A 12715-nucleotide genomic window follows, 5' to 3' on the forward strand; every position below is an offset into this window, starting at 1 on the left:
GATAGGACGAAACACGCTTCACTGGAAGACTACAGGATGGAGGCTGATACCGATGCAGGATATTCATTCCGTGAGAATTGAGGTTGTTTGCGCCCTCCTCAGGAACCCGCTTGGAAACTTGACGTACAATAGAAAGAAGCTCAGCATTTGTCTTTTTAGAGCCTATCCCAAGCATTGGTCCGAGTTCAAGGACGCAGCACACGTAGTCTGGAAGGCTAAAGCTTTCAACGACGGGGACCCTGCTGCTAACAATTCGCTGGTATTTGCCAGTAAAGTTCCGGAAATGTTGAAACTGGACGTTCCAGAGATGCTCAGTAGCTTGGCCATCGAGGCGCCGAAACTGCGTAACCTTAGCGGAAGCGACGCCAGATAAACAATAAGCTGCCGCCATTGGGAGCCCAAACCCCAACTTCCGCATTGCGCCTACTTGCTTCCCCAATTAAGCTACTGCGGAGGCTGTCCTCCAGTGCACTTTATAATGTATTGGCACACAGGATTAGCCATGCGAATGTTAGCGAACGCTGCGAAAGGCTAAGGAGGTGGATATGGATCGGCCTAACAGAACGATAGGTCGTTAGAAACAGGTGATGTGTTCTTGTAAACTAGCTGATTTAATTTTCTATTTCATTGTTAAAGTGTTTGTTGTTACAATACATGACAATAACCATGGCAAGTGTTTGCCCTATGACTACTCCAGTATTATGACATAAGCGAAAAAGTACAATATCTTTCCTTTTGATTCAATCGTTTTCACAAGCTTGTATCGGCTGATAATTCCTAGACGCTATTGTGATGTTTGTTTCTTTTACTCTCATGTATATCCACTCCCGTCGAGGGTCTTCCAATTATTACAACATTCCAATTGCAGGAATTTGTTCTGTGGCTAAAGTTATTTTGGCCATGGAGATGGGCACTATCGCTGCAAACCTACACTTCACTGAGCCAAACCCGAAGATTCCATCGTTGTGTGACGGCAGCCTCGAAGTCGTTGATAAGCCGACAGCCTTTCCAGGTGGCGTGGTTGGGGTCAACTCATTTGGCTTTGGTGGCGCCAATGCGCATGTGATTCTGGAAGCAAAACCGGGGCCACACGTGGACGATATTCCGCGGGAAAAGCCGGAGCTGCCTAGACTTATTCTTTTGGCTGGAAGAAGCAGGGAGTCACTTGCGGTAAGCTCTTGTTTGGCGAATGTACGTACCTTCAAAGAAACATGTACTCTTTTCAGTGACCCGACAGATGGAAATACTGCCGGTTATATAAAATAGATTCCGTCATACCAAAGAAGCTAAACAGAGTTTCCAATCTAGTAATATGAAGAACAGTCTCAATTTCGGGATGGAACTTCATTCGAATGGGTTCATTTAGCATATCGATAAGGCCGCAAGACAGGACAACAGACCACATGAAATGTGAGTTCGGTGTGTCTAGAAGAATGTCAACATTGAAATTTCCTCGCTGCACAATGCCACATGAATGGTGGCAACGTAGCAAATCAAGGTTTCTGGAAAATCTAGAGAAAGAAACGTAATGTCCATCAGTAGTCAGGTATATGTTGACAATAATTAAATACCTTATTTCAGAGGTAAGGACTTCGTAATCATTGGTAATTCTATAAAGCTGTCAATAACCTCTCCCATAAGTATTTGTCTAATAACAGCGATACTCCACTATCACGTCTACTGGTCCAGAGTAAATAAAAAGTGTCGTATGAAAGCAAGTGTATAATGGTTAAATTACGAGTATGCCAAGTTTCTGGTAACATGATAAAATAAAATCAAAGTAGAAATGAGAGAACAAGTGATCGAGCTCAGGTGCCATATTGGCAGCGAACTGAAAGTTCAGGGAAAACATTTCAATAAGTTATGGTGATATTCCTGGGCAGTGACAAGATTTTCTGGCTTGCCGTACGCGATATTCATCGTGAAGAAAAGTTTCGCTTGCAGTCTTGGCAGCTATAATCTGCCGACGTGGCAATTGTACGAAGATCTTTGACTAACTTTGCGTGTATAACGGACGTGTCAGTGTTCATCCGAAACCGGATCCTGCCACTCTTATGCCACACAAAACAAAAGCCTAACGTTCGTGTACACTCGCGAGGCGCGGATAGCGATGCTGTGCATCCCTCGGCAAGATTTCAAAAAGGAAGCGATTATCTTTCGGGTTTCTCAATTTTTCTTGCCTCTCAAGCCAGATTTCCCGTGTTTTTTAACCTTGAAGCGAATTACGACCGTTGGGATCTTATTTTATATTGGCGGCATTCTGTGTATTGAGGCATCGCTATGTTCTGCAAATCTAGGAGTGCCCAGAACACATGCAACCTCGTTGACTTCAGTCATGAGAATTTCATTGAGAATTACAGGACTGTCGCGAAATCCTAAATACACCGTACTGCTTCGCCATGCCAGCTCATCTATTTCTTGCTGGAGCCCCGACAGATAGTTTCCATAGTTTTGCGTCTGAATTCTTGCTACGCGCCATGTATTTCCTCGGCATTTTGCATCTTGGTGCGTAAGGCTTAGTCATATTTGTCTGAGAGCAGCTTAACGATTGCTTCAATATTCTATATGGTCTCGTCAACTGATTTCAGCATGTCCAGCTTTCTGCTTATTAAACTCAGTTGGATACCCAAATTTTTTAGGGTTTGCTGAACCGGCTTCTTTAATAATTTTTTCTGTCATGTGACCGATTTCCAATACTCTGTCTGCGCACCTGACGTTTCCCCAATTGCAGTGGCACTAAGACCAATAGATTTACCATTGCGCAATTTATGTCGACAGTCGAAGAAAACAACACTTCATGCTTCCGGCACAGTAGCATTTTTACAGGTAAACCAGGAGTCCTTGTTGGCCATGGGTAAGTGGAATTCATCTCTCACGAACAATTAGCTCAGAAACTGCGCTAATGCAGCCAACGAAACACAAATAAGTAAGTCTGCAGCAACGGGTGCGCCGCAAAGACACGGGAGAACAAAAACGTTCTGGGCCAAAGTTTGCTCGAACCTGGAAAAAACAGAAACCGTTTCAGTGCACTGTCCAGCCAGTCCGACGTACCGCAATCTCTGCTGTCTGCTTTGTGACAACAGCGATGAAGAGCTCACTTCTTATCACTTGCAGTTCAATGATGACAGGTCAATTAGGACTGATGACTGATAGCTCTGCTCGGCGAAAATGCTGGGCTTTTAGTATTGCATGTTTTTTCCGCAGAAGGTTGCCCAATAAATAAGTAAATTTTTAACCATTTCAGCAGTGTTTAATTTTTGCCCTCTGCAAAATGTAACGTTATGAGCCGCTCCACAGGCCTGCCTTGAAGTCAGACTTTCTTGCATATTTAGTTGTTATTGCAGTTAAATTTTCAAACTTTCAGCAGTCGTTCGAAAATGCTGCACAGGTGGCAACACTTCTTAAAAATATAGGCTCCGGTAGGTGCTTTCTGCCTCTCCGAGTGTGTGAAGAAAGTGGTGCCCCGTTGTGATCTTCCTTACCTTCTTTTCCTAAATGCGTTCCCATGCGCAGGTTGCTTATTCTCATTGTACATTTCAACTTCTGACCTTTTGGTCCACTGGTGAACATTTTTATCGCCATTCATGTACTTTGATCAAAATGTCGCAGCAGAATATCGTGAACATACGAATTCTAGCTTCATTAAATGGAAGCGTTCGACCTAAGTAGAAACAACACTTGTATGTAGTTATGACAGAGCACAAGAGGGCAATAAGCTTATTGCAGCACAAAACGAAAGAGTGTTATGTGTGCCATAGATTCTGTCCATCGGTCTGTCCTCGTGTGCTCATACTCTTCCACTAAAAGATAGAGTAGGCAAAATTAATTGTAATTACTTTCGTTCTATAATTATTGTGCCTTATAATTCTGAGATACATTTTTAAAGGTATTATTTATTGTTGTGACATTTTAATTGTGGCGATGGTCTTGCCATGGTGTTACCAACACCATGGTACAGGCTCGACAGTGTTTCTGGATTATCCGTGCTCGGCAGGAAACCAAACGAGACATTCACGCTTGTTTTCTCTGTGAAATATACAGTGCCCGGGACAAGCTTTTTCATCGTTGTCTGTTTCTTTTGTGCAATATTTTGCATAAGCAATAATTCAATGCTGCAAGTAGCCCGAAGGGCAGTCTTGATAATTAAGAATGAGTGATAACTGCAGAAGATTGTGCTGATGTAGACAAAGACACGTACTTCGAGGCTTCTTCATATTTCATACCGTATCAAACGTGTAGCTATTTTCTGTTTATGATGCGCGCAACAATGAGTAGAGTCAGACGAAACTTCAACCAGTGCTGTAACCCCCAAAAATCATGTATTCTGTCAGTGCAAATTCCCGTGTTCAACATGCTGCTCACTCATTAGCCTGCATTTCTTGTGGTTAAAATTTCAAATCATTGACAACTTAGTTGCGCAAATTTACATCTCTGCGTCAAATATTTCGGCTACGATTGCAGCGAGCGATGGACTGCGTCGAGGCCGAAGGACCGTACCCGGACTCGGCGTACGCTCTCCTGAATCTCGTAGGCCAGCCAGATGTCGCGCACGTTCCATTTCGAGGCTACGTCTTGGTTCCCGAGGATGGCTCCGAGAAAGAAGTATCGAAGATAGCCGAAGATGCTCCTACAAAAAGGCGGCCCCTGTGGTTTGTTTTCACTGGAATGGGATGCCAGTGGCAAAGCATGGCGCGGGAGATGATGGACTTTGAAGTCTTTGCATGCTCCATCAAACGATCGCACCAGGTCCTCAGAGAGTTTGGCATTGACCTCATCGACTTGGTGACTTCAGAGAGGGAGGAAGAGAGCATGGCGGCTCTTTTTGCATCGATAGTCGCACTTCAGGTACTAGGACAGCGTATTTTTCTTCCTCTTTGTTCAATGAGCATGCTCGGGAAACAAATATGTATATAGCCGTGGCATGAAATTGCCAGTAATCCTGGCTACGGCGGCCGCATTTCGATGGGTGCAAAAATGCGAAAACATCCGTGTACTTAGATTTAGGTGCACGTTAAAGAACCCCAGGTGATCAAAATTTTCGGAGTCCCCCACTACGGCGTGCCTCATATTCAGAAGGTGGTTTCGGCACGTAAAACCCCATAATTAAAAAAGATTGCCAGTCTGATTCTTTTTTTTCTTGCTTTGCTACCACTTTGCTGCACTAGTATGTGCTCCACAATAACATTAAAATACTATCACGCAAAGTTAACAGGGAAAACTAAAGTAAATTGTGATATTCCGAAAAGGCGATGCGACCTTCAGCTTTATAACACGGCCATCAGTAGTGCGTGATAAAGTATCACCGTTAAAAATGCAACGCAGAGGCGTAAGATTTCGCGCACATCCATCAGTTTTATCACGGAAAGAAAACGTATGCGGTATTCAATAAGATAAAGCGATTTTATTCTCTTTATGAAACTCTCGTACGCAGGTTTCTGATTATTTGAGTAGAATATGTTCGGTATACACATTTTTCTGAGCTACATTTCTACAACTTTTCTATGCAACTTTGGTTATTGCTAGAGCATTATTGACTATTATGGAGCGACTCCGCTGCTTAGAAGGCAGTAGCTGAAGTTGTCAGAGTTCACATTGTGAGCGACTAAGGCCACATGTTGTCATTGTTGCTTGCTGCCTAATACTGACAATCGTATGATGACTAACGCCTGTATTCATGTTTCGCACTAGGTGGCACTCGTGGATTTGCTCTTCGCAGTAGGAGTTCGACCAGATGGCCTAGTCGGTCATTCTATGGGCGAGATAGGCTGTGCCTATGGTGACGGTTGCATCACAGCTGAACAGGCCGTTCTGTGTGCATACTGGCGGGGACGTTGCGTCGATGTCGGCAATCTCCCCAAAGGAGCCATGGCAGCCGTGGGTAAGCTCGTAGATTGTCATCCGAAGATATACGACTATCTTGAATTTCCTTTATCCTACGAATTCAGTTTCTTTATTGGGCGTCTGGCACATTGTATGCTTCCAGTTGTAGTAACGAAGACATTCAGTTCGAAGAAACTAGCGTGATATGGAGAAGTGCTTCATTCTTTTGAAGAGTCAATTTTAATTTCCCCTAAACTCAATGACGCGAGAAACCGTCAACTTTAGGTAGTCAGGCCCAATAATAACTTTCAATTAATAAGCATGGTTAACGCTTACAGAGTGCATTTTCGTCTTGCATCTACTTGCCACTCGTTTGTATAGTTTCGTACAGCAATACTACTTCAATATTGCCAATATTGCTGACTAATTTAAATGACTAGCCGGACGTGGCTTTTGCAACACCATTATTTGCTTTTTCATTGGTATTTCTAGCGGCCAAGTTGCTGTCTTCCGCAATAACACTTATTTCCGAGTAAGGCCGTGGGTTGTTGCTATTTTCCCGTAGCGGGAACGTACTGTGCTGTCTCATTAAATACCATATCATTTCTTTGAGAACCTTTAGCCTGCCAGTTTTAGGCTGTTTAGCCTAGAAGACCTATGATAAAATCACAATTATTACAAGCAATGTTTTTTGGCCACATGTTAGCTCGCTGCGATAGGGATGTGTACACAATCGCCTACGCTTTAATGCGATGGATCATATGCACGAGGTTTATTTATACTGCTGAACGAAACAAAAAGCATCACGCACAGGACTCGCCGCCCATCGGCTGAGAACAAAGTTGACGCGTTGGTTCTTTAATGAAAATATATATTGACACGTGTACTCGTTTGTCTTTATCGGGCGACACGTTCCACCGCCTCACAAATGTTATCGCACAGCGCAGGACGCGCCTGCATGTATCGGAAGTTTCTGGAATGTTATCGATGCTTCCATCCGCTGTCTGTAACCGAACCTTGTGTAATCTGACCGCATGTGTGCACGACGCCAATAATCTAGAACTTTGTGGAAGGCACGCGGGTCCCGTCGATTACTCTGGGACATTCGACGATTGATGTACAAAAGCCGACGCGCTTGACCCGCTGATCAGATTTTCGACGAGAGCACAACGAGAGCGGCGAACGCAGTCGCCGCTCTCGTAGTGCTTTAAGTGTTGCCTATTTTGTAGGCACAGGTTCGGCCAATAAAAGCTTGTTTTGCCTTTCACAGTATTGCTACTGTGTTCTTTAACGTCAAGACCACGTGACATCTGGTGGAGGTGCTTTGCGTTCATGTACCGGACGCCCGCACAAAGCCGTGACCCAAGCCCGCACGCGGAAGACAACACCAACGTTGCCAACAACCAGCGAGGTACCCGCAGGCTGCAAGGACTGCCCCCGGAGCACGGACTTTTGCCCGAGATGACCAGGAAGGTCGCCACCAAGTCCACCCCAATGGCAGCCCCAGCGTCCCCCGTCATGCTGCAGCAGCCCAGGGAGCCTCCGGCGTTCCGCGGCTCAACGTTCGAGGACCCGAGAAGCTGGCTTGAGACTTATGAGAGCGTCGCAACATTTAACAACTGGAACAGCGACGACAAACTGCGACATGTCTTCTTCGCATTGGAAGAACCGAGAAGCCACCTCAACGACCTGGGAATTCTTCCGAAGCGGCCTTCTGCAGACATTCGCAAGTGTCGCGTGCTGAGAACGAGCCCAAGCACTATAAGAAACCCGGGTGCAGCTACCTAATGAGAAAACCGCGATCTTCACGGAGCAAATGGGCCGCTTATTCCGCGACGCCGGCCCTGAAATGCCCGAGGAGAAGAAAGTCCGCCTACTCATGCGTGGTGTGAAGGAGGAACTTTTTGCCGGAATGGTACGAAGCCCACCGAAGATCGTCGACAAGTTTCTTCGCGAGGCCACCAGCATCGAGAAGACACTCGAGATGCGAAATTGGCAATTCGACCACCGCACGAACTCGACAAACTACGTCGAAGTTCAGTCACTGCCCACCGACGATCTACACGAGACTATCCGAGCGGTCGTGCGGGAGGAGCTACAGAAGCTGTTCCCATCCTCAGAGCCTCAAGTGGCTTCGATTGCCAACGCCGTACGTGAGCAGCTCCAACAACAACTCAGAGTAGCCCCTGAATCGCCGCAGCCTCAGCCGCAAGCAATGCGCCGCCGTCGCCCGCCGTCAAGGTCCCCCTCCACGACCACGCTAGGGCCCTGTAAGGCCGCAATTCCGTCGACCACCACCGCCGCCACCAGCACGCCCACCCGTTGCCCAACGCAGCTACCCCAGGAAGACAGACGTTTGGCGGCTTCCTTACCACCACCCGCTCTGCTTCCACTGCGGAGAAGCGGGTCGCGTCTACCGAAGATGCCCATACCGCGAGATGGGACTGCGAGGTTTTGCCGTCAACGCAATGCACCCGCAGCAAGGTGAACGCCCTCGCGATATCGCCGACTATCTCGCCGCTACTCAGTGGAGCTCTTGACAACCGTCGCGTTCGCCATCACCAGGCCGCTACCTGTCGCCGCAGCGCCGACCATACAGTGTCCCAGCACGGGGCCGGTCAGCGAGCCCATATCCGGAAAACTAAAAGCAGCAACCGATGGAGGTTCGGTTGCTCTTCGTCGAACTGACGAAGATCCTCCGCCGCCGACGAAGACACCAAAAAAACTACTTCGACAACGTAACGACATGCCGCCGTCCCGACGAAGTCTGGAAGCAAAGAATACGACAACGAAAACGACCTGACGACGCGACGTTCCAGCTTTAGTTCAACATGACACAGCCGTGATCCGACGCCAAGACCTAATTGCAACGCAAGACAAAGAACCACCGACCTCGACATGCTTCTCGACGGCCATGCAGTTACCGCCTTAGTGGACACAGAGGCCGATTACTCCGTAATCAGTGGACACATCGCCGCCCAGTTGAAGAAAGCTAAAACTGCATGGGAAGGCCCTCAAACTCGAACCACTGGAGGACACCTCATTAAGCCGACTGGAATCTGCAAGAAAGAATTACCGTTCATGGCCGGACTTACCCTGCCGCCTTCGTTATCCTCCAACAGTGTTCACGAGACGTCATTCTCGGCATGGACTTCCTGATTCAACACGGCGCAATCATAGACCTGAAGTCAAAACCGATAACGCTGTCGGAAGATCAAGCGACACCGCCGGGGAGCTCTCGTAGTCACCACGCCTTGAGTGTGCTCGAAGATCAAGTGAGCATCGCGCCTCGCTCGAGCATTGTTATTTCGGTCGGCACCGAAACACCCGCTGACGTAGAAGGCGTCATCGAAGGCGACCAACGTCTGCTGCTCGACTGTGAAATTTGCGTCGCTAGAGGGATCGCTCGACTGCACGGACGAAACAAGAAAGTGTTGCTGACAAACTTCAGCCAGAAGTTCAAGCACATCAACAAGGGCACGTCGATCGCATACATCGAGGAAATTCTGGAAACCAGTAATAAGTTTGTCCTCTCGGATTCTGCCTCATGTACTCCGACTACCGCAGTTCCCGAAATAGACTTCGACCCAAATCCAAGTCTCCCCATGATTAAGCAACAGCTCAGAAGTTTACTTCGACGATACAAAGAGTGCTTTTCAACGTCATAAAGGATTCTACAAATGGCAGTCGCAAAGCATCGCATAATAACCGAAGAGTGTGCTCGACCACTCCGCCAGAGCCCTTATCGAGTTTCTACGCGAGAACGTGAGGCTATAAGGCACCAAGTCGACGAAATGCTGCGCGACAACAACATCCTGCCGTCAAAGAGCCCGCGGGCATCTCCTGTAGTCTTGGTGAAGAAAAAGGACGGAACCCTACGTTTCTGCGTCGATTATCGTCGTCTGAACAAGATCACGAAGCAGGACGTATACACCTTCCCACGAATAGACGACGCATTGGATCGGCTCTGCGACACCGAATAGTTCTCGTTGATGGACCTCAAGTCTGGCTATTGGCAAATAGAAGTCGACGAGAGAGATCGCGAGAAGACGGCCTTCATCACCCCAGACGGCCTCTACGAGTTCAAGGTTAGGCCATTCGGACTGTGCTCAGTGCCTGCAACGTTATAGTGCGTGATGGACACGGTTTTAGCAGTATTGAAGAGGAAGACCAGTCATGTTTACTTGGATGACATCGTCCTCTTCGCCAGAAATTTCGACGATCACCTTAGCCGGCTTGCGACAGTACTAGAGGCCATGAAGTCATCAGGGCTCCCTCTGAAGCCGGAAAAATGCCGCTTCGCTTACGATGAGCTGCTGCTCCTAGGCCACGTAATCAGCAAGTTTGGAATACTTTTACGTTATAGTGCCCCAGAATACATCTAGCGCTTGCTTGGCTGACGGGCAGCATGCTGACCTACATTTTGGGGTACTAGAGAGAATGACAAGAGTTTGCGCTTTCACGAAGTGACACAGCGCTCGCGCATGACGCACTTTCGCGCATGCGCTGTAGCAATAGCTGATCGACGCACTACTAAGGACCACGGTCAATGCACTGATCCATGCATGAGATAAATTTTCGGAGGTCCTGGTGTCGAAGGTGTCAGGTATCCGACTTCGCTGCCAGCTGCCTAACATGCTCGACATGCTGGAGTGTATCCGCTCCTTGACCTCGATCATCGCGTACGTATACTTCACTGAGGTTCCCGTCAGTGACGATTTCACGAATAATTTCACTGTCCGACAAGGCGGATTCACCAGGCTGTAGCTGTGCCCGTATCAATCGACGTCACCGAACCTTCATATCCGCAGAAAGAAAGCAGAGAGCGTCTGGATTCTGTTAATCGCTTTCAGGACTCTATCAAGTCAGCCGCGAACGTTGTTCAAGTGCCGATCGACGCCACACAAAATCATCACGGAGGAGACAACTAGTTTAATACTGCAGAACCCACAGTAGGTGGCCACGAAGGAGCGCAAAACCATAAAAACGCACGTTGAAAAGCGCGTGAGGATCGAATGACTCAGCCATCGAAGTGTCCCTTGGTGCCACTAATAGTGTCTGTCATGAAGAGGGACGGTTGCTTATCTAGCTGCGTTGACTACTGAAGGCTTAGCCAAGTAACCGAGAAACGTGTTTATGGTGGGGGAGAAATGTAAGAACGCCAGTCTACCGTGCATTGAGGATGCATTACCGTTCCCCAGGTGGTAAAATTAACCCGAAATCCCCCAGTATGGTATGCCTCATGATCATATCGAACGTTTCGAAAATAAAACATCAGAATTTATTTTAATTAACATATTGATGCGCTATCTGGAATACGGAATTACCTTTACACATCGCATAATGCTTGATGCTTCAGGAGTGGGTTTCAGGAAAGGATATTAACAAACTTATTTAGTAAGAATGACCGATGAAAAACACGATTCTGGAGGCCTGTGAAATCACGGGGAAGGCGGGAGATGTAAATTCAAGACAATGAGCAAAATGAGAATAAGGTAAAAGCGAGAGCCAACGTTTCGACAGGTGGACTTCTCTTTTTCAAGGAGAAATATTCCCTCCTCGGCACAGTGTATATAGGTAAATGTGAGAAGGGGGTAAGGCAGGTGGGTGAGGCAATGATCGAGGCTGTGTTAGCTGTGAGGCTGTGAAATTGATGATAATAAGGTTAATTATTGTTAATAAAAGAAACAAAAGAAAGGAAAGAAAGAAAAGGAAGAAACATAGCGCATAGAACAGGCAGGAACGTTTCAAAGAGAGCGTTATAATCTATTCGCTATGCTAAATTTTAAGCTATATGCGACAACACTTAGTTATTTTTCATTGGGTTGCTTAGTGTTTTGTTTTGTTTTATTTTATTTTCTCCCTTTCGTTCGTTTATTAAAACGGAAGTGTTTTATTTTTTATGGCCGGCGTCCACGCTTCACTTCCTGTAACAGATGTAACGAATGTGACGTCGTCGCCAAAGATTAAAATAGCCGGCTGGTTGCAGCACTGCGAAAGCTACACTAATCCTTAGCCAATACGAAGGCCGAATGTCCCTCGATATGTGCGAAATTGTAAGTTATAAGCAACAGGACTTAGTTATTTTTCATTTGGTTGCTTAGTATTTTTGCATTGTTTTTCTATGCTGTCTTTTTTTCTTTTATTTATATATTTATGCCATTGTGTGCTATTCACACGGCTGTGTGTCAGCCGGTCATCTGTGTGTGTGTGTTTTTTTTTGTAGGGGGGGGGGGGGGGGGCTAAGGGGCCTGGATGACGGGGGGTTGGGTGAGGATTATCTGCTACAAGCACTATTTTCTTCCGCTACTTTTCTATCTTTAGGAAAGACGATAGCATACTGATCTCCAGCCGAGCAGATAATTCTTCACCCGCTTCCTCCAAGCCCCTTCCTCGAAAGAACACACTGCTGATTACCCACAGCGGTGTAAATAACACACTTTTCTCTTCAATTCTACACCCGCGCCGCTAACACAACCTCCGTCGTTGCCTCGCCCAACAGCCTTACCCCCTCTTCCCTTTAGAGGAACCCTACCTATATACACTGCCTCGAGGAGGGCATATGTCACCTTGAAAAAGACAGGTCTTCTTGTCAAAATGGTGGCTCCCACTTTTAGCTTGTTCTCGCTTTGTTCCTTCGCAACGCCTGACACCCTTCTTCAATTGACAGCGCTTGCCTTCGGGTCATGTTGTGCACAAGTCTGCATTTGTACGACTAATGAGCGCAATACGTATGTAATAAACGTGCTTAGTTTACTTCGACAATATCAGTGTGAGTTTTTAGTGTTTGAGGAGCAGATAAGGTGCCTATCTGGAGATTTAGAAGCCAAGAAATGCGCCTCTCATAAGGTAATTAATGCCAGCGTTGGGCTGCTAAGCACGAGGTTGCGGGATC

The 12715-nt window shown here is 46.9% G+C and overlaps 1 protein-coding gene across 1 annotated transcript in view; it reads left to right on the top strand.

Moving 5' to 3' along the window:
- Positions 1–12715, top strand: part of LOC142576596 (fatty acid synthase-like) — a 192089-nt gene that overhangs the window by 73561 nt on the left and 105813 nt on the right. The window contains exons 6-8 of the mRNA XM_075686790.1: positions 869–1174; positions 4466–4845; positions 5689–5878. Of these exons, the coding sequence (XP_075542905.1) occupies positions 869–1174; positions 4466–4845; positions 5689–5878 (876 nt within the window). The remainder of the gene's footprint in view (positions 1–868; positions 1175–4465; positions 4846–5688; positions 5879–12715) is intronic.

Source organism: Dermacentor variabilis, chromosome 3, assembly GCF_050947875.1.
Source record: "Dermacentor variabilis isolate Ectoservices chromosome 3, ASM5094787v1, whole genome shotgun sequence".
NCBI classification, from domain to species: Eukaryota; Metazoa; Arthropoda; class Arachnida; order Ixodida; family Ixodidae; genus Dermacentor; species Dermacentor variabilis.